The sequence below is a fragment of the Coregonus lavaretus genome, assembly GCF_964263955.1.
Source record: "Coregonus lavaretus genome assembly, contig: HAP1_SCAFFOLD_1455, whole genome shotgun sequence".
In the NCBI taxonomy this organism is placed as follows: Eukaryota; Metazoa; Chordata; class Actinopteri; order Salmoniformes; family Salmonidae; genus Coregonus; species Coregonus lavaretus.
In genome coordinates, this window is record NW_028159473.1 from 22,583 (window position 1) to 44,460 (window position 21,878).

The window sequence follows — 21,878 nt, forward strand, 5'->3', positions numbered from 1 at the left end:
TCGTTTGCATCTTGCCAAGTGATCCATGATTTACTACGTTCTTGTAGAGTGGAGCGTCTCCAGTTGGTTTTCGGCCATACCTGCTTTTATAACGAATCCTCCTTTTCCTTCATCTGCACTGATCTGTAAAAACAGGACAGGTGAAACTAAGCAATATGGTCGATGCCTACTGGCCAGTTGCTTACACCTGTTCAGTTCTTTCATATCTGAGCCGATGAAGGAAAGGAATAAAGGAAAGGGAGTAATCAACCTTGGACTATTGAGATGCAGCACTTCTCTTACACACTCCCCCATCCCTCCCCCTCTCTTGTGGGAGGTAATTGAAGACTTCGCTGCCAAGTCACCCAATCACGTCGGCAGACACAAACAGCTGACTCAGGGGGGAAAGGGCTGTACACAAGGATGGAGCAGCAGAGGGAGGAATCTGAACTTTGGGGGGGGGGGGGTTCTGGAAAGTCGTTGCAGTTCCACTCGGAATTATGGAAATATTCCACGCAGCCAATCCAGACTGGAAGGTGTATGGTAATCATGTCGGGGAAAGAATGCCAAATATGTGCGTGAGAACAGAGCGGTGACCTGAGAGCAGCAGAAATGATGGGCCAAAATCCCACAGACCCAGAGGAAGCACACACACCCATACTATAAACAGTCTCATACATCCATACGACAAGTAATTCACTCAGTGCTATACTAAACACAGTACTCTATCATATCCAACAACACAAACCCTCTCCTTTTCCCTCTCACACACACACACTCCACAAAACTTCCAATAACAAGTTGAACCCACCCATCCGATGGCGAAGGATAACTGCTACCGGTATGGAGCCAGTTTCTACAGTACATATGCTCCCGAACTCTACCCAAGAGTCTCAGCTATCACAGTCATGAATAGGAGAGAAGGCATGTGCTCAAAATGGATCCCTATATCAGTGCACTACTTTTGACCAGGGTGCCATTTGGGATACAGTCAAGCACTGCAGGTTGTAGTTTGAAGTCTGCCATTTGAAACTACAGTACAACCTGGAACAAGATAATTATCCCAGCAGCCACTGCAGGTTCCACATCTATCAAAGCTGTACTCCCATCTCCAGTACTGTTGCTAAGGAAAATCACATTCTTGATAAAGAAAATGTCATACTTTTCCTACAGGGTTCTTTCTCCTGTTCATAAGAGTGGGTAGTGTGTTAGAACCAGTTGTAATGGATTATAAGCAGAGTAACTACATGGTTATGACTAGTGTATCACCATGACAGGCTGTGATAAACTAGGATTAGAGCGCCACCTGGTGGCAAAGTTTAGAAGAGCAGACATTCACCATAACTATTTGCAATGAAGTTGAAATGGTCATTAAGACACAGACTAACACATCAGGGCACTGTGATGTAGCGCCCGCACACACGTTGGCTCAACACCCCACCACTACCAAGTACTTTATTCACAATGTCATATTTTCTTTTTAAAAAATCATTTTAATATACAACAATTTTTTTGGGACAAGACAACTCAGTTTACAGCTAAACTGAGCCCAGAGTTCCAGCTTCTCTCATAACTAAAGCAAGCACAGATGATCAAAGAGAGATGGAGAGGAAATGAGTGAGAAAAGAGAATGAGAGAGAGCGAGAAAGAAAGAGAACTACAATGCTTAGTATGATTTTAGTAAGAACGAAACGATTTGTCAAATAAAATTACAAAACAATAAAAAACACAGTAAGAATGTAAGAGGAGTCAAAATGAAAAGAAAAAAGGAGTGTTGCCAGGACGCTGTATCCCCGGCAACCTCAACATGCACGTCTGTTTCCATGGCGACAAGCCCAGTCTCCTCTTCCTCAATGCCGGATTTCCCCAAGTCTCCACACACACACACAAACACTTGAGTGTGTGAGCCGAACAACTGTTCATTCCAGGCAGAAGAAGAGAAGGAACAAGGAAAGATGGAGGAGTGAGAGGGAGAGCTCTTTATTCCTCCCTCCTTTACTCACTCCATCTCTCATCCATCTCTCAGAGCTGAGTTCAAGAGTCTCTCTCTCCCACTCTGCAGCGCCAAGGTCATTCTCTGTCCATCCGTGTGTCTAGGCAGGGTTGGGTTGGGTTGGGGGGTGAGAACTGAAGAAATAGAGCTTACGGTAGGACTTCTTAAGGGAAGGGATTTGCTAAGGTAAGGAGTAAGATATGTCTTGTCCACTGTTGTGAGTTACTGTAGATTGGGGAGAATATGAACGTGCAGGTGTGTGTGTGTTTCAGGGGTGTGGTGGGAGAGTCCTTGTCAGAACGGGGGTATGGACAAAAGGATGAGGAAGAACACAACGAGTTGAGCTCCTCTCTGCAACACACTCTCCATCAGCCAATCAGATCTCAGCTCCTCCAGGACTCACTGCAGTGGATGGCGCCACCTGCAGGACAGAGACAGGTCAGCAACTACAAGCCAGAGTTTCAGCCAGTGTGTGTGTGTGTGTGTGTTTGTATTACCTGCTATCTGGAGATGTAGGTGTAGGTCCGTGAGGGGGACCGGCCCTCTGACTGTCCATTGGTCGACACATTCAGGAAGTCCCAGATGAGGATGGTGTCGTCATGGGAACTGCTGATGATCTGGAACTCGTCAAACTGCAGCCGGAACACACGTCCCGAGTGCTCCTGAAAAAAACAAAAAAACATTACCATGACAACCACGTAAGGTCACTGCCAACAACAGACCAGAGACACATTAAAACACTCAAACACCTTGACGGAGTCACACACACAAAGAAACTCACCACCAGTGTGCGCAGGCACAAGGTGCTGGCTGGGGCTCGTGGGTCCAGAGCAGCTTGCAGGTCCCACACCTTTATCTTACTGCAGTGAGAGGAGACAAGGTCAGAACAACAGTGTGTGTTTGTTGGAAGAAGACAACGATCAATCCGTAAACTGTTTTACTGTGTGTCTCACCCGTCGTAGGCACCACTGACAATCCTCTTGTTGTCGAAGCGAATGCAGCGGACCAGTTCCTCATGACCCTCCAACACTCGCAAACACGCTCCACACTCAATATCCCATAACCTGGAGACCATACATTAACACACACACATTGTATCTCATTAGGGTTCATACAGACAGTGGCAAGTCAAATTCAAGGACTTTCAAGTACTTTTTCAAGCACTAATATCTGTGTGAGTGGCAGGAGCACGGCTGGCGCTTGATAAAGCAGAATATCGCGGGCGCCCCGTGTTTGAGGCTATTGGCAAAAAAGCTCTGGAGGTTGTTGCAGAGAAAAAAAATCACAATGTAGAACTGGCGACAACGCAGGATGCAGCTTCAGGGATCCCCCTTCATGTGGCTCTTCAGGGCCGATTCACCCATGCTCACAATGTCAATGTCTGACACATATTTGGCACCTTACACAGTGTGGGTTGGTTGAGTCCAGTGATGTAGTGGTAAAAAGGTGGGTAAACTATACTGAACAAAAATATAAAAACGCAACATGTAAAGTGAAATAAAAGATCCTAGACATTTTCCATACGCACAAAAGGTAGGATTGAATCTACATTTGCCCGGCATTTTAGCTGTCGATGTGACGTTTGGCAGCGCTTAATCAGTTCTGTACCTGCCTGGCTGAGTGGCAGTGTGGGTGGAATGAGCAAACTCGCCTGGCAACCACAGCACGAAACGCGTGAGGAAATATAACTCTGTAGTCTGCCTGGAAATGTATTCACAAGAACAACATATTTTTCTAATATTTTTCATAAACATTTGATCATTGTCTGTTCTTCTCATTTTAATTCAAGTACTTTATGTACCAACTTGATTTTCAAGGTATTCCAGTACTTTAATTTAAGCACCTTGGGGGAACCCTGTGTCATGACCAACAGACACACATCCCACCACGCCGATTAAACCTAGTGAAACTAGAAAACGCACACTCTCCTACCGTATGGTATTATCAGAGGAGCCGCTGACCACCAGTCTGTCTCTGTACTGCAGGCAGGCGATGCCTCGCTTATGTCCGTTTAGCGTGCGTACAAACTCACACGTACTGGTGCTCCACACCTACAGGGGGCAGCAGAGATGGAGAGACACTCATATGATGCCCCACATCAATATGAACATGAAACAACTCCAATATCCACTACTGTAGAGACATCACATACTCATGTGCACACACATAAGCCCCACATTCTATATCCCAAGATCTATCTACACACGCCCCTTTCACCTTAATGGTGCGGTCTCCCGACGCCGACACAATGTATTTGTCGTCGAAGTCGACCACGTTGACGGCGGCGCGGTGCCCCACGAGGACCCGCCGGAGGCTGATGTCGGTGGGCGAGGCCATGTCCCACACGGCGATGGAGCGGTCCTTAGAACACGTCACCATCAGACCGTTACAGAAGCGCAGGTGGAGCACCGCCTCGTTGTGATGGATCAGAGTGTTCAATACTTCACCTGACGTCACGTCCCACACCCTGCGGGGGGGGGAGCAAGAGAGAGCGAGAGAGAAGGAAGGGGGAGAGAGAAGGAAGGGGGAGAGAGAAAGACAGGAGTGAGAGAAGGAAGGGGGAGAGAGAAAGACAGGAGCGAGGGGGAGAGAGAAGGAAGGGGGAGAGAGAAAGACAGGAGCGAGGGGGAGAGAGAAGGAAGGGGGAGAGAGAAAGACAGGAGCGAGAGGGAAAAGAGGGGTGGAGAGACAGGGTATGATAGGGAGAGGGGGAAAAAGAGGGAAAGTTGTAAAAACAAAGAAAACGAGAGCGTGAGTGAAAGAGACTTATTAGTGAAAGCACTGCAAACAGACTGATACACTGGGCAGAGTCCCAGTCAACACACACACACGGGACCAGCCGTTAACAACGTTTTTATTGAGTTCCACTGTTGGGCAGGGAGAGAGGATCAAACACACACTGGAAAAGCTGACACTCAAAGCCACAAACAAGTGCCCGTCAAGCCGTTGCTAAGGAAGTGAAGTCACATTTTCCTTGGATAGTGAAGTAATGAGTGTGTGAAGGTTGAGCTTGTGTGCAGCAGGCAAAATGTTAGCTAACCATATTGACAATCACTCAACAGTCTGTCCAAATTGTACACTGTGTCAAAGATAGGAAATCTAACAGTTAGTTAGACCTATACTGAAGGGTGAGAAATGTTGACGATATAATTGAAATATCAATCTCTTCAGGCAACGCCAACAATCGGTGTGTGTGTGTGGCTCCAGACGATAGAGTGAAGCACAGACTGTATTAAGTGTGGTAGAGAGACTGGCATTCACAGATGGTGGATATAGCTACTGTATCTAAGAGAGAGATGGCTGGGCAGCACACTAGCTATAAATACATGTGGAGGAAGGTTTCATATATAGACAGATATCTCACAGATAAATCTCAAGGCAGAGTGCCACTGCTAAAGGCTCTCCATGTTCGGCTACTCGGAGGGCAGGCTAGTGTGACAGTCGGAACTAACAGTGAAGCAGACTGTGATTGCGTCCCAAATGGTACACTATTCCCTAAGTAGTTCATTGCTTTTGACCAGATCCCTATGGGCCCTGGTCAAAAGCAGTGCACTTCATAGGGAATAAGGTGCCATTTGGGGGACACAGTGATTGAAGACAGATCACAGATGGCTGTGGGGGGGAATGGGGTGAAGCAGAGAGATGTGGAGACTGATGCAAACCGACATGGTTGGCTATCCTGACCAAGGAAGCTTTTTAGTCACGTTTCTAGGATGCCAATGTCCATTCTAGGGATTCTATATGTATTTCTATGGACCTAATCATGAAGAAGTCATATCGTAGTTAGATATGTGTGGAGGTACCGTATAGGTGTCCCAAATGGCACAGTATTCCCTATATACTGTAGTGCACTACTTTTGACCAGTCCTATGGATCCTGGTCAAAACTAGTGCACTACAGAGTGAATAGGGTGCCATTTGGACGAACCCCAAGTGTGTGTATGATGACGGCCGTGTCATACCTGACAGTGGAGTCGGAGGAGCCAGTGACTATGACCCTTTCGTCATACTGCAGACACAACACTGAGCCTGTATGACCTGTCAGAATCTTCAGACACTCCAGAGACTGCTTGTCCCAGATCTATACACACAGAGAGGGACAGAGAGAAAGTGAGCAGGAGATTTGGGTCAGGGTAAGAATGAGCTGGTCTCAGAGTATTGTTCATGCCCCATTTCCCTGCAGTGTGGTGGGATCTCTGTGCACTAGAGCTCTGGAGCTGGGCAGGCTAGCCCTTTCCTGGGTACCTCAGTCAGACAGTCTCCCCCTCTAAACCAATAACAAGACAAATCCTCACCCCCTCCCTTTCTCCCTCCAGGACAGACAGATGAGTGGAACACACAAAGAGTGGGAAAATTACTCCTTTCATCCTTTAATTAATGTCTGTTCTCCGAGAGAGACAAGCTGCTGTTTCACTTCAAAAAGGTATTGTCGGTAATACTGTCTGTACATGATGATTCATCCATCTTGTCCCGTCAAAAAGACAGGTACACACACACACACACACACACACCTTTATGGAGTTGTCTCTAAGGCCACTGATGATCTTATCGTCGTCGTACTGGAGGCAATAGACACCTTTACTGTTCTCTGACCGACACTGGATCCTCTGCAGGTTGTGTCTGCCACACCGCCAGTTAGCCTCAATAGTCTACAGAGAGAGAGGGAAAAGGAGGAGAGAGAGTAGATAGAAGGGGAAGAGAGGAGAGCGAGAGGGGGTGGAGGGGAGGAGAGAGAAGGGGGTGGAAGGGAGGAGACCAGGGGAGGGGGCGGTAGAGTAGAGGAGACCAGGGAGGGGGGGGTAGAGTAGAGGAGACCAGGGAGGGGGGTTCACAGGTAGTGGGCAGAAGAGAGAGGAGAGGGGATACACAAGAAGACAACAGGGCAGGTATAGAACAGAGAGAACAGAGAGAAAGAGGAGTGGATATGTGAGCGAGGAAAAACAAGAGATCAAGACTGATGGGGAGAACAACAAGATTAGGTGAGAGAGGAAAATAGATCTCTTCTCCATCAAGATTAATAAGCCTTTTCATCAACGTCTATAGGTACACAACATGCTTCCCAAATGGCATTCCCTATTCCCTATAGATTGTCCTACTTTACACCAGAGCCCTGTGAAACCAAAAAGGGCTAGGGGTTGTTTGTGGACAGAGCTACAGTCTTACCTCTATGTCCTGGATGATCTTGGGGTAGAGGGAGTGGTAGTAGGAGTTGGGCGGGACTTCTGTCGTTCGGTTCTTGAACAGATACTTCTCCCTGAGATGACGGACAGAAAAACAAGCCAATGAGAACTCAAGTTTCAGAATTCAAAGAAGTCTGGTGTAATTGTTTCAGTGTGTGTGTGTGTGCTCACCACTGGTGCCTCTCTGACAGGCCTTTCCAGAGGGGGTCTGTGCGCACCATGCGTTCTATGAGTTTCTTCCAGAGCATACCCTCTGAGATCACCCTCTGCCACTCCTTACACACCAGCTCTGCCGAGCACAGAGACTGCGCATCCAGGAACGACAGGATGTTCTCTGCTATGTGGTCCAGACCCTGGGCTAGAAAGAGAGAAAGAGAGAGAAAGAAAGGAGTGTGTGTGTGGATGAGTGTGTGAATATGGGAGAGTTCAGAAGTCTGAGTGGTGTGTGTGTGTGTGTAAGCATTCAAATGAGTGTGTGGAGTGTGTTCGAGAGTCTGAAAGTGTGTGTGTGTGTGTGTGTGTGTTACCTGGCAGCGCTGTGATGAAGTCACGTTGGAGCATGGGTTTGAGGTAGGAGTTGATGTGGCCGTGTTGGTAGTGACACATACGGGAGATGAGGTGTTCTACAAACTCCACCTGGACAGTCTCAGACCACTGGTCAAACAGGGCGATGCACTGCTCCTTCTCCTTGTCACAGTTCCCCTCTGACGGACGCTTACGAGAGCCTGTCATTACAGGACCGTTACTAAGCTGACAGGGAAAGGACAGAGGGGTTACTGACGCACACGGGATGTAATGATTCACCGATACGAATCAGTCCCCGATTCAAATATTTAAGAAACAAGTGCATTGGTCCGCGGACCCCAAACCAACCCTAATGTAGCATGCATTGGTCAGAAAATCTATTCAAACTTTAGAAATTGCTAGTTCACATTTTTTGTTGTTGCTCATATTACTTTCTTTCTACCTTCCGAAAATACCGCTCATCTTTTGTGAAAAATGATGCGTCCTCTCCTTCAGCGTCAAACTGCATGTAACTGTTGACAGTCATTTTGCACGCCGAACAACCCCAGGCAATATCAGTAGCCTAGTCAAACTGCACACTGTGCCCAGATTCGCGAGGTAGGCGACCTAGTCCTGATCTTGTACATCTGCGCAGCGCCTTCAGCATTCAAATGCTAAAATGGCTTGCGCGCTATTAGGCTTCATTAGTTGAGTGACATCCTATGGAATTTGCTAGGTTATTGTCATCTATGCCTGTTGAAAATGGTGTTTTACCGGAATAAAAGTAAGCTACCAGAGTCATCTGGATATACCTGCTGAACCGGGCTTACAATAGATTTTATTTTGATTGTTCAGGTTCACCATCAGCAATAGTTTTGGTTGCGCTTTAAACAATCAGTGTATATGGTCATTTTTAGATATACAGGGTAAAGTTGATCATTTCCTAACGAGGACAGAAATCACTTTGTGAGGCGCACTGCATGGCCAAAGCAGGAGGAGAAAAGAAGCTCACTAAAAACATCTAAATATTGAAACATTACTAGCTCAAACACTTAATCTGCACAAATGACAAGTTAATTTGTGGATGAAATGATTTCAGAACCAAAGTGGGGGGACAAAAAACATTGGCTACATTGCCCCCCCGCCCCCACTAATCTGATAGTGGTAGTGGGGTGGTAGATGCCTAGTCTCCTTATGGCTCTAATCTGATAGTGGGGTGGTAGATGCCTAGTCTCCCTTATGGCTCTAATCTGATAGTGGTGTGGTAGATGCCTAGTCTCTCTTATGGCTCTAATCTGATAGTGGTAGTGGGGTGGTAGATGCCTAGTCTCCCTTATGGCTCTAATCTGATAGTGGTGTGGTAGATGCCTAGTCTCCTTTATGGCTCTAATCTGATAGTGGTAGTGGGGTGGTAGATTCCCTTATGGCTCTAATCTGATAGTGGGGTGGTAGATGCCTAGTCTCCCTTATGGCTCTAATCTGATAGTGGGGTGGTAGATGCCTAGTCTCCTTTATGGCTCTAATCTGATAGTGGTGTGGTAGATGCCTAGTCTCCTTTATGGCTCTAATCTGATAGTGGTAGTGGGGTGGTAGATTCCCTTATGGCTCTAATCTGATAGTGGGGTGGTAGATGCCTAGTCTCCTTTATGGCTCTAATCTGATAGTGGTGTGGTAGATGCCTAGTCTCCCTTATGGCTCTAATATGATAGTGGTAGTGGTGTGATAGATGCCTAGTCTCTTTTATGGCTCTAATCTGATAGTGGGGTGGTAGATGCCTAGTCTCCCTTATGGCTCTAATCTGATAGTGGTAGTGGGGTGGTAGATGCCTAGTCTCTTTTATGGCTCTAATCTGATAGTGGGGTGGTAGATGCCTAGTCTCCCTTATGGCTCTAATCTGATAGTGGTAGTGGGGTGGTAGATGCCTAGTCTCTCTTATGGCTCTAATCTGATAGTGGTGTGGTAGATGCCTAGTCTCCCTTATGGCTCTAATCTGATAGTGGTAGTGGGGTGGTAGATGCCTAAATCTCCCTTATGGCTCTAATCTGATAGTGGTAGTGGGGTGGTAGATGCCTAAATCTCCCTTATGGCTCTAATCTGATAGTGGTAGTGGGGTGGTAGATGCCTAGTCTCCCTTATGGCTCTAATCTGGTAGTGGTGTGGTAGATTCCTAGTCTCCCTTATGGCTCTAATCTGATAGTGGTGTGGTAGATTCCTAGTCTCCCTTATGGCTCTGATCAGGTGCCTAAATAGTTCACAGCAGGGGTATTCAACTCTTAACCTAGGAGGTCCAGAGGCTGCTGGTTTTAATTGGCCCAGCGTCGTCCAGGGTAGGGGAGGGAATGGCCGGCAGGGATGTAGCTCAGTTGATAGAGCATGGCGTTTGCAACACCAGGGTTGTGGGTTCGATTCCCACGGGGGGCCAGTATGAAAAATAAAAATATAATAATGTATGCACTCACTAACTGTAAATCGCTCTGGATTAGAGCGTCTGCTAAATGACTAAAATGTAAATGTTTTATGTTCTACCTGATAATTAATTACACCCACCTGGTGTCCCAAGTCTAAATCAGTCCCTGATTAGAGGGGAAAAAAAATTTTTAAACGCAGTGGAACCAGCTTTGAGGGCCAGAGTTGCGTTTGAGGGGTATACGCCATAGACACACAAAAGTACGTGAACACCTGCTCGTCGATCAACTCATTCCAAAATCATGGGCATTAATATGAAGTTGGTCCCCCCTTTGCTGCTAGAACAGCTTCCACTCTTCTGGGAAGGCTTTCCACTAGATGTTGGAACATTGCTGCAGGGACTTGCTTCCATTCAGCCACAAGAGCATTAGTGAGGTCGGGCACTGATGTTGGGCGATTAGGCCTGGCTCACAGTCGGCGTTCCTATTCATCCCAAAGGTGTTCGATTGGGTTGAGGTCAGGGCTCTGTGTAGGCCAGTCAAGTTCTTCCACAACGATCTCGACAAACAATTTCTGTATGGACCTCGCTTTGTGCACGGGCACACATACACGCAGACATAAGAACAAGAACATTACAGATGTTATTCCCCATCAATACCCTTTAGTCACTACAATTTCTCTCTCTCTCAGGCAGAGGTCGTCAGTCTGCTCTGAAACAGGAAAGGGCCTTCCCCCAAATCGTCTAGAATGTCATTGTATGCTGTAGCGTTAAGATTTCCCTTCACTGAAACTAAGGGGCCTAGCCCGAACAATGAAAAACAGCTCCAGAACATTATTCCTCATCCACCAAACTTTACAGTTGGCACTATGCATTGGGGCAGGTAGCGTTCTCCAGGCATCTGCCAAACCCAGATCCGTCCGTCGGACTGCCAGATGGTGAAGCGTGATTCATTATTCCAGAGAACGTGTTTCCACTGCTCCAGAGTCCAATGGCAGCGAGCTTTACATCACTCCAGGCTTGTGTGCAGCTGCTTGGCCATGGAAACCCATTTCATGAAGCTCCCGACAAACTGTTATTGTGCTGATATTGCTTCCAGAGAGAGTTTGGAACTCGGTAGTGAAAGTTGCAACAGAGGACAGACACTATTTACGCGCTACGAGCATCAGCACTCGGCGGTCCCGTTCTGTGAGCTTGTGTGGCCTACCACTTAGCTGCTGAGACGTTGTTGCTCCTAGATGTTTCCACTTCACAATAACAGCACTTACAGTTGACCGGGGCAGCGCTAGCAGGGCAGAAATATGACGAACTGACTTGTTGGATAAGTGGTGACAGTGCCACGTTGAAAGTCACTGAGCTCTTCAGTAAGGCCATTCCACTGCCAATGTTTGTCTATGGAGATTGCATGTCTGTGTGCTCGATTTTATACACCTGTCAGCAATGGGTGTGGCTGAAATAGCCGAATATACTCATTTTAAGGTGTCCAAATACTTTTGTATATATAGTGTACATACACCATAGACATACAGTGGGGGAAAAAAGTATTTAGTCAGCCACCAATTGTGCAAGTTCTCCCACTTAAAAAGATGAGAGAGGCCTGTAATTTTCATCATAGGTACACATCAACTATGACAGACAAATTGAGAAGAAAAAAATCCAGAAAATCACATAGGATTTTTAATGAATTTATTTGCTAATTATGGTGGAAAATAAGTATTTGGTCACCTACAAACAAGCAAGATTTCTGGCTCTCACAGACCTGTAACTTCTTCTTTAAGAGGCTCCTCTGTCCTCCACTCGTTACCTGTATTAATGGCACCTGTTTGAACTTGTTATCAGTATAAAAGACACCTGTCCACAACCTCAAACAGTCACACTCCAAACTCCACTATGGCCAAGACCAAAGAGCTGTCAAAGGACACCAGAAACAAAATTGTAGACCTGCACCAGGCTGGGAAGACTGAATCTGCAATAGGTAAGCAGCTTGGTTTGAAGAAAATCAACTGTGGGAGCAATTATTAGGAAATGGAAGACATACAAGACCACTGATAATCTCCCTCGATCTGGGTCTCCATGCAAGATCTCACCCCGTGGGGTCAAAATGATCACAAGAACGGTGAGCAAAAATCCCAGAACCACACGGGGGGACCTAGTGAATGACCTGCAGAGAGCTGGGACCAAAGTAACAAAGCCTACCATCAGTAACACACTACGCCGCCAGGGACTCAAATCCTGCAGTGCCAGACGGGTCCCCCTGCTTAAGCCAGTACATGTCCAGGCCCGTCTGAAGTTTGCTAGAGTGCATTTGGATGATCCAGAAGAGGATTGGGAGAATGTCATATGGTCAGATGAAACCAAAATAGAACTTTTTGGTAAAAACTCAACTCGTCGTGTTTGGAGGACAAAGAATGCTGAGTTGCATCCAAAGAACACCATACCTACTGTGAAGCATGGGGGTGGAAACATTATGCTTTGGGGCTGTTTTTCTGCAAAGGGACCAGGACGACTGATCCGTGTAAAGGAAAGAATGAATGGGGCCATGTATCGTGAGATTTTGAGTGAAAACCTCCTTCCATCAGCAAGGGCATTGAAGATGAAACGTGGCTGGGTCTTTCAGCATGACAATGATCCCAAACACACTGCCCGGGCAACGAAGGAGTGGCTTCGTAAGAAGCATTTCAAGGTCCTGGAGTGGCCTAGCCAGTCTCCAGATCTCAACCCCATAGAAAATCTTTGGAGGGAGTTGAAAGTCCGTGTTGCCCAGCGACAGCCCCAAAACATCACTGCTCTAGAGGAGATCTGCATGGAGGAATGGGCCAAAATACCAGCAACAGTGTGTGAAAACCTTGAAGACTTACAGAAAACGTTTGACCTGTGTCATTGCCAACAAAGGGTATATAACAAAGTATTGAGAAACTTTTGTTATTGACCAAATACTTATTTTCCACCATCATTTGCAAATAAAATCATTAAAAATCCTACAATGTGATTTTCTGGAGAATTTCTCATTTTGTCTGTAATAGTTGACGTGTACCTATGATGAAAATTACAGGCCTCTCTCATCTTTTTAAGTGGGAGAACTTGCACAATTGGTGGCTGACTAAATACTTTTTTTCCCCACTGTACATCATTTACATACATACACACAACAAACAGATGTCAGCTCTGACAGATCCAGCTCAAAGGCCCAGCTCATGCGCTCTATCAACAGCAGATTCGAATTTAAAATGAATGTTAATGCAACAAATGCATAAACTTTCAAACTAAAACGTATCGCTCCTGTATCATAGCCCATGTATGTAAATATGTATAGAATCGTCTTGAATGGGAAAGATGCACATCCCTAACACACACACACACACATCCATAAACACACACTTCACTACGAGTTCCTTTCCCACTGAAATCTAATTTCCCATTGTCATAACTTAAGTGCTTTTTTAAGGACGATTGATACATTATATGATTTAATATCTCTAATACACATTACACAAACACTCATAATCCACCTACACACACACCTTGGTGAGAATTGTGGTTTTCTTTGGGGAGAGGTCGTCTACGTGGTTCTGTGACTCCATGACTGATGTGTTCTGTATGGAGAGACAAGAACATGACTGAAGTGTCCTGTATGGAGAGACAAGAACATGACTGATGTGTTCTGAATGGAGAGACAACAACATGACTGATGTGTTCTGAATGGAGAGACAACAACAACAACATGACTGATGTGTTCTGTATGGAGAGACAAGAACATGACTGATGTGTTCTGAATGGAGAGACAACAACAACAACATGACTGATGTGTTCTGAATGGAGAGACAAGAACATGACTGATGTGTTCTGTATGGAGAGACAAGAACATGACTGATGTGTTCTGTATGGAGAGACAAGAACATGACTGATGTGTTCTGTATGGAGAGACAAGAACATGCCTGATGTGTTCTGAATGGAGAGACAAGAACATGACTGATGTGTTCTGTATGGAGAGACAAGAACATGACTGATGTGTTCTGAATGGAGAGACAAGAACATGACTGATGTGTCCTGTATGGAGAGACAACAACATGACTGTTGTGTTCTGTATGGAGAGACAACATGACTGATTAGAGTGAATTAAAAGGTAAAGTAACACATGAATGTACAGCGTACAATCTCACACACACGGCAACGTAAAAAAGCAGATCTCCATCTCCTCTGCCTGTGATGTGCAGTCTGGACAGGAAATTAAACAGGAGCATGTGGTTGTCACTGGCTGCTAGACAAACCCTACAGTAACGAAACCATCATCTGGTAGTACCCAACTTTCCAACACAGACAGAGAAGGGGAAGGAGGGAGAGAGAGCGAGAAAGAGAGCGAGCGAGCGAGAGCGAGAAAGAGCGAGAGAGAGAAAGAGCGATCGAGCGAGAGCGAGAGAGAAAGAGCGAGCGAGAGAGAAAGAGCGAGAGAGAGATAGAAAGAGCGAGAGAGCGAGAGAAAGAGCGAGCGAGAGAGAAAGAAAGAGCGAGAGAGAAAGAGCAAGAGAGAGAAAAAGCAAGAGAGAGAAAGAGCGAGCGAGAGAGAGCAAAAGAGCGAGCGAGAGAGAGCAAAAGAGCGAGCGAGAAAGAGCGAGCGAGAGAGAAAGAGAGCGAGCGAGCGAGAAAGAGAGAGCGAGCGAGAAAGTGAGCGAGCGAGCGAGAAAGTGAGCGAGCGAGAGAGAAAAAGAGCGAGCGAGAGAGAAAAAGAGCGAGCGAGAGAGAAAAAGAGCGAGCGAGCGAGAAAGAGAGCAAGAGAGCGAGCGAGCGAGAAATAGAGCAAGCGAGCGAGAGAGAGCGAGAAAGAGCGAGAGAGAGCGAGAAAGAGCGAGAAAGAGCGAGAGAGAGCGAGAGAGAGAAAGAGCGAGTGAGAGAGAGCAAAAGAGCGATCGAGCGAGAGCGAGAGAGAAAGAGCGAGAGAGCGAGAGAGAAAAAGCGAGCGAGCGAGCGAGAAAGAGCGAGCGAGAGAGAGAAAGAGCGAGCGAGAGAGAGAAAGAGCGAGCGAGCGAGAGAGAAAGAGCGAGCGAGAGAGAAAGAGCGAGCGAGAGAGAAAGAGCGAGCGAGAGAAAGAGCGAGCGAGAGAGAGAAAGAGCAAGAGCGAACGAGAAAGAGCAAGAGCGAGCGAGAGCAAAAGAGCGAGCGAGAGCAAAAGAGCGAGCGAGAGCAAAAGAGCGAGCGAGAGAGAGCAAAAGAGCGAGCGAGAGAGAGCAAAAGAGCGAGCGAGAGAGAGCAAAAGAGCGAGCGAGAGAGAGCAAGAGCGAAAGAGAAAGAGCGAGCGAGAAAGAGCGAGCGAGCGAGAAAGTGAGCGAGAGAGAAAAAGAGCGAGCGAGCGAGAGAGAAAGAGCGAGCGAGCGAGAGAGAAAGAGAGCGAGCGAGAAAGAGAGGGAGCGAGAAAGAGCGAGCGAGAAAGAGCGAGCAAGAAAGAGCGAGCGAGAAAGAGCGAGCGAGAAAGAGAGCGAGCGAGCGAGCGAGCAAGAGAGCGAGCGAAAGAGAGCGAGCGAGCGAGCAAGAGAGCGAGCAAGCGAAAGAGAGCGAGCGAGCGAGAAAGAGAGCGAGCGAGCGAGAAAGAGAGCGAGCGAGCGAGAAAGAGCGAGCGAGCGAGAAAGAGAGCGAGCGAGAAAGAGAGCGAGCGAGAAAGAGAGCGAGCGAGAAAGAGAGCGAGCGAGAAAGAGAGCGAGCGAGAAAGAGAGCGAGCGAGCGAGAAAGAGCGAGCGAGAAAGAGAGCGAGAGAGCGAGAAAGAGAGCGAGAAAGAGAGCGAGCGAGCGAGCGAGCGAGAAAGAGAGGGAGCGAGCGAGAAAGAGAGGGAGCGAGCGAGAAAGAGAGGGAGCGAGCGAGAAAGAGAGGGAGCGAGCGAGAAAGAGAGGGAGATGGGAGGAGTACTGTTAGAGGTTTGACCAGACCGGCTTACGCTCTCCCTGTATCCCATTAAAATGCTCAGACACACACAGCGCAGGTTTGTAACATGTCCTTGTCCCTGACACACACTTCATCTGAACCAGTCAGACTATTGACAGCCCTGTCCAGGTGTGTATGGATGTCGGTAGAAGGATGTCGGTAGAAGACAACCATAGAAGGTATTTCCTCAGATAGCCTACAGTAGCACGTCTCTCTTCTATCTCATTTGCAAAAATGAAACTGATATTGATAATGCACTGGATCATTTTAGACCAGTGGTCACCAACCTTTTCTGTCAAGATCACTTTGAGTCAAAATGCAAGCCGAGATCTACCGCTCAGATGTTCTTAAACATAAAAAAAAGTTTAAAATGTGTTTTGCCTATGCAACATTAACAAATCAAATTAAAAACAGTTCTGTAGCAATGAGGTTTGTGCAGTAGGCTATAGGCCCAATACATTATCTCTGCATATTGGCTATGGTTGAATGGCCTGGCCAATGTTGTTCTTCTCATTCTTTTTAAAATGTAGGTAGTTATATGATCACACTGGTAATAGATAATTTGTTGTATTACTTGAGGCACAGCTAAGTGAGCATAATTTGCTTCTTATTTTTTTCCTGGACTGATGGCCTGGATCTGATGGTCAGTCGGAGGGGAGGGAGGGAGCAGCAGTGAGGCTGCCTCTCACCCGCCTCACCGTCCCTCCGCCCTCCTTCCCTCCGCTGAGAAAAGGGGACACAGTCTTCCAGCTGATGGCGAAACTCAAGTCACACTGCATTATTTCTGCCTCATGTACCAATTCATGTTGTTACTCCTATGACCAGAGAAAGTGAAATATTCCTCAATATTAAAGACAAGCTGCTAATAATATCAACTCAAGCTTATCGGAACACTTTGCTACACTCATTGATTGCAGCTGCAGTGCTGGTTGTAGCGTGTGGAAGTAGGGAGAACGCGCATTTTATGGCTTATAAAGGTGTAGAACAAAGTGCTGACAGTGCTGAATAACAACTTAAACCGTACAGCACAAAAATGTTTTATATAATAGGAATGCAAGTCTTTATTGTTGGGTTTTTTACAGAATTGGAGGAGATCGACCAGTTGATCGTGATCAACCAGTTGGTGACCACTGTTTTAGACCAATAGTAACAGGACAGACAAACGGGTTGACAGACAGACGGGTACACAGACAAGGTCAGGGGTCAAGGCTGATGCAGACACTAGCAGTTCCGTACAAAGCAGACAGACAGATAGACAGGTTGTGTAGAGAGAGCAGCCTAGGCTATAAGGACAGGCAGCCAGTGACACCCAGGCAAGCATACCATGGAGCCTCACTCTCCGCTTAACAGGCAGGGCGGGGGGGTCCTAAAGCACCACCTGTCCTACACACCTCCAGGCAACCTAGCACTGCTCCCCAGGCAACGTGCTCTGGTAGCCTCTCCTTATTGTCCCCCCAGCCAGCAGCAGCTCCAACTCTGCTATTCTGATTCAGATTAACTAAACAACTTTTATCACGTGAACTTGGGCAATAACCACAGAATTGTGCCTATTTTTTGGTTCTTTAAAACAACATGCAACGCTTCCTCTTTACAGTAGCGAGGGAGTGAGAGACGTAGCCTAGCTACCGGAAGCTTAACTTTCACTTCGATCAGCACTAGCTAGGTTTGGCCAGGCTTGATAGAACCCTGTTCCTGTGATTCATGTGTTAGCCTATTATGCTCACAGTGGCTTATCATCAATGTTCAGTTTATGGTGTAATGTTAACAAAAAAAAAACTTGCTCTTTGATGGCATTTTTTTCTTTGTGTCACTTCAGCTTTTTTTTACCCAGGAAACATGGAAGCATCTTTCAGGTAGTGCTCGTCTGCAGTGACCAACCGTTGTCTAAGAGGCTACATATCAACTTAAGCCAAAATCTCCTGGAAGCTGGGCTGGATCTACCTTGGAGCAGAAGATGCCAGAGAGGTGCCCAAGAGAAGAGAAGGTTTTTGGGGAGCGAGAGGCAGGAAGGCAAAAGGGCCATGGGAGGATGCAAGACACAGTATGTGGTGGTGTGGTGTTAGGGGGTGAGAAGGGCTGAGGGAGGAGGAGGAGGGAGGGGTGAGTGTGGCAGTAGGTAGGTAGGTAGGTCAGAATTAAGAGGAGAGAGTAGCAGAACCTGGTTGTGAGCCCGGGTGGAGGGGATGCTCTGCTGGCACCTGAGTGCACACAAACTCTCTGCCACCGAGGAGCAGCCCAGCCAGAGAGAGCGAGGCACAGAGCTCTGTGTGAGAGAGAGAGAGAGAGGAATGAAAGGAGAGAAAATAGGAACGAGACAGGGAGGGAGAGAAAGGGTGACGGGAGAGAAAGGGTGACGAGGATAGAGGAAAAGAGAGATGAGGGAACAAGGGAGATGAAGGGGGGAGGAAAGGAGATGAGGTTTAGAGGATAGATAGAGCCGCAGGAGGAAGAGGGGTGGAGACAGAGTGATAGAATACATAGACAAAAGGAGTGGGAGAAATTAGGAGCGAAGAGAATGATGGCCAAACAGAATAGGAAAGAGTAAAGAACAGATTGTTGTTGAGAAGAGAGAGAGAGAGATGTGTAACCAAACCAGTGTTTTTGAGGAGAAGAGGAGTTGGGGGGTAGTGAGGGGAAAAACCAGTATTAGAACTACACACACATTTGCACAGTGAGCGTAAAAACACATACACACACTTTCAAACACAAGGCATAGTCAGACACACAAAAGCATTATTACATATGAAGTGGGTGGGGATAGGAAGAGGAGTGGGAGGGGCAACGGGCATGTTTGTCCATTTTCAGCCCTTGGATTTTTGTTCATGCCCCGCCCTCTGCTCTGCCATCCTCACACTATTGAAGTGGTTAGTGATTTACATAGGGACAAAATGCACAGACACACACACAGAAAACAATCTAGAACAAACCCAACATGAGTGTACATTGCCAGACAATTCAGTGAAAGTAGGCCATATAATAGGACCATCTAATATGGTCTAGGTTGGGGAAAGGCTACATCTGGGTACTGGGAAGGCCTGAGGGTAAATAGATCAGAAACATGGAATGTATCCTAGCTCAAGTTCAATGTAGTTTACTTGCAGGGCTAATTTTAAAGTTGTTGTGTTTAAGAGAGGGGTGTGACTTTTACCTAAATAGGAAATGGGAAAACTCAAGTCCTGACAGATTCATTCAAGGCTTTCCCCTGCCTGCATTCAGTGTGAAGGTAATGCTATCCTTGCTGTGGTGTGAGGAGCCAGTCTTGTTCTGTTGAATTTCACTTTCTCTCCCAAAACAAACAACTGTGGCTGATAACTGTTGTGCTGGCTGCAACCAAATCGGTTACTTTTTGATCAGACCCTTTTACTGTAATTATCTGGCTTACTGTAGCTATCAACTCGGTTTACAGCTACTAACGTTAGCTAGCTACCAACACTGTAGTAGTATTCTCACGTTAGCCAATTGCCAGTCTTTTGACAGGCAGATGTCTATCAAAAATGATGTCAGACCAACAACTAGAAAACTTGCACGCTAGAACTCTGGGCAAACAGCTATAACCTCCCGAAATATGATATATTGGCTTTTGGACTGATCATGTGGCTAGTTCAGCTAGCTAATCAACTACCAATGAAGACTGCGCGCTAACACGATTTTAATTTACATTTCTATAGCTAGTCAGGTACGTTGTGTCCATAACTAACAGGCTAGCTAGTTAGCTAGCTAGCTAGCTAACTATGACACTGGGCCGAGTGGCGCAGCGTCACTGCAGTGAAACGCTACCCCAAAAATATTGGCTTTCTTCAGCTGACGACTTTCAGTAACCTTTCAACTATTTTACATGTTACTGATTCAAATTGGCTACTGCAAAAATAAGGGACTATCCTGTCACTTTCAACGATAGCTAGGTGTCGACGACCTAGTCAATCGCTGGACCAGGATCCTCAAGGAAAAATATCGCTCTTTCAGGCCCTCCCTCTATTTCTAGTTCCCCCTCATTTTTCCTCCACCTCTCCTGACCGTCGGTTCGGATTGGTACCCCGTTTAGCCTTCGATTTAAGCCTCCACGGCTCCTTTTCGGGCCCAATAGCAACCCCGGGCACCTAATCACCAAAGCTTACCATTAATTCCAACGTGTTGTCCTCCATCTCCGGCTCCATGTTATTGTTCCCCCCCGAATCTCGGCTGTGAAAATAGAAACCCAACCCTGCGTCCGCGGCCTGCAAATGCAGAGACGTCATTCACTTCCTAAACCACTGTCTGGCAGGGCTGTGTTTAGTGGGGGATGGGGCACTCCCTCATGAATCCGACACTCTGATTGGCCGAGCTATGCTAAAGAGGCGTGCCTTAAAGGGCTTGCCCAATAATGATTGACTTGTCGATCTATCAAGGCTTTCCCCTGCCTGCATTTAGTACGTTTTTACGTTCTGGTACGTTCAATTGAACGGAAACGGTGCTGTACTGAACAACCCCGTTGAAAAACGGGGAGGGGTTGTGGAACGCGGTCAGCATGGCCAATGCCCTTCAAAAACGTCACTCATTGCTTCAAGCCACACCTCGCGGTCACTGAGGTGTAATAAGCAGATTCGATTATGCTGAGCCGCGGGGCACCTGGCATATGCCCGGCACGTCATCGGGCGAAAGCGGGGAGGGAGGCGCGCCGTTCTGAAATCGAACTGTAATCTACGCTGCTTGGTCATTTTGTCAACAAGGCAGCATGGTACCTTTTGCATGGGAAACACAGAATCTTAGTAATTATTACATGTGCTTAATTACGTAACTTTTGTTTTGCGCAGACTTCGCGGTAGGCTTTGAACGGGGCACCTGCCTCACGCCCGGGAGGCAGCCCGGTTCCTAATCGAATGCAATCAAGGCAAAGCATACCATGGAGCCTGTAGTTCAAACGAAATGAACACACCTCCAGTGACTCCACAAACAGACGGGCAAATGGTTGAAGATGATGTTGCCATACTGGGAAACACAAAGTTTTATCAGTAATCACTTATTGTAAAGATATTAAATATCCTTTCTATGAGGCTCAGAGATGACTTGCATCTTACAGGAAGGAGTATGATGAGCAAGCAAGCAAACCATATTCTGCAGTACTTGTAATATAACACTGTAAATCAAATGTAGACACTAGTAAACAAGCAGCAGATCATTTGAAAAGACTGACAGTGTATATATAATGGCTAAAATGACATCAATCTAGGCATGTATCTCTTCGAACAGGGATATATAGGCCAACTTGAGCAATGTCTGGGCAAATAGATTCTTACATATTTGTGACTAATAAAACGTGTAGAATGGGTGATGGTGTTCATCTCCTGAATTCCACTTTCTCCTTACCTTTTTTACCACTGTTGATCGAGACTTCAAAAACCTGAGTGCGGTGGTCCCCATTGGCTAGAATCGATCATCCTTACTATCCACACCAAATACACTGAACCAAAATATAAACGCAACATGTAAAGTGTTGGTCCCATGTTTCATGAGCTGAAATTAAATATCCCAGAATAGTCCACTGTAGCTCAGTTGGTAGAGCATGGCGCTTGCAACGCCAGGGTTGTGGGTTCGTTTCCCACGGGGGGCCAGTATGAAAATGTATGCTAAATGACTAAAATGTAATGTAAATGTATGCACTAACTGTAAGTTGCTCTGGATAAGAGCGTCTGCTAAAATGACTAAAAAATGTTCTAAAGCTTATTTCTCTCCAATTTTATGCACAAATTTGTTTACATCCGTCAGTGAGCATTTCTCCTTTGCCAAGATATTCCATCCACTTGACAGGTGTGGCATATCAAGAAGCTGATTAAACAGCATGCTCATTACACGGGTGCACCTTATGCTGAGGAAAGTAAAAGGCCACTAAAATGTGCAGTTTCGTCACGCAACACAATGCTACAGATGTCTC

At 46.5% G+C, this 21,878-nt stretch overlaps 1 protein-coding gene across 3 annotated transcripts; it reads right to left on the reverse strand.

The window, feature by feature from the left end:
• Positions 1-1,420: 1,420 nt before the first annotated feature.
• LOC311122814 (F-box and WD repeat domain-containing 11-A-like) lies at positions 1,421-20,223 on the reverse strand. 3 transcript variants are annotated; one of them, XM_084197132.1, is made up of 14 exons: positions 20,086-20,214; positions 18,129-18,233; positions 13,581-13,652; positions 7,679-7,901; positions 7,323-7,509; positions 7,135-7,225; positions 6,483-6,620; positions 5,934-6,052; positions 4,190-4,439; positions 3,905-4,023; positions 2,926-3,036; positions 2,754-2,832; positions 2,470-2,634; positions 1,421-2,393 (listed from the first exon to the last, which is right to left on the reverse strand). In XM_084197132.1, exons 1-13 carry the CDS (start codon positions 20,203-20,205, stop codon positions 2,473-2,475), a joined length of 1,776 nt encoding a protein of 591 aa, XP_084053258.1. In that variant the 5' UTR covers positions 20,206-20,214; the 3' UTR covers positions 1,421-2,393; positions 2,470-2,472. The 3 variants fall into 3 exon arrangements, with proteins under 3 accessions (XP_084053258.1, XP_084053256.1, XP_084053257.1); XM_084197130.1 differs by lacking the exon at positions 18,129-18,233 and having other exon boundaries at positions 20,086-20,223; XM_084197131.1 differs by lacking the exons at positions 13,581-13,652; positions 18,129-18,233 and having other exon boundaries at positions 20,086-20,213.
• Between the last annotated feature and the right edge of the window lie 1,655 nt (positions 20,224-21,878).

Coding starts and splice junctions, on each gene's coding strand:
- LOC311122814 (XM_084197132.1), bottom strand. CDS start 20,205: ATGACGTCTCTGCATTTGCAGGCCGCGGACGCAGGGTTGGGTTTCTAT. Junction 18,234..20,085: donor ACAACACGTTGGAATTAATG/GTAAGCTTTGGT, acceptor TCTCTCACACAG/AGCTCTGTGCCTCGCTCTCT. Junction 4,440..5,933: donor TCCTCCGACTCCACTGTCAG/GTATGACACGGC, acceptor CCCCCCCCGCAG/GGTGTGGGACGTGACGTCAG.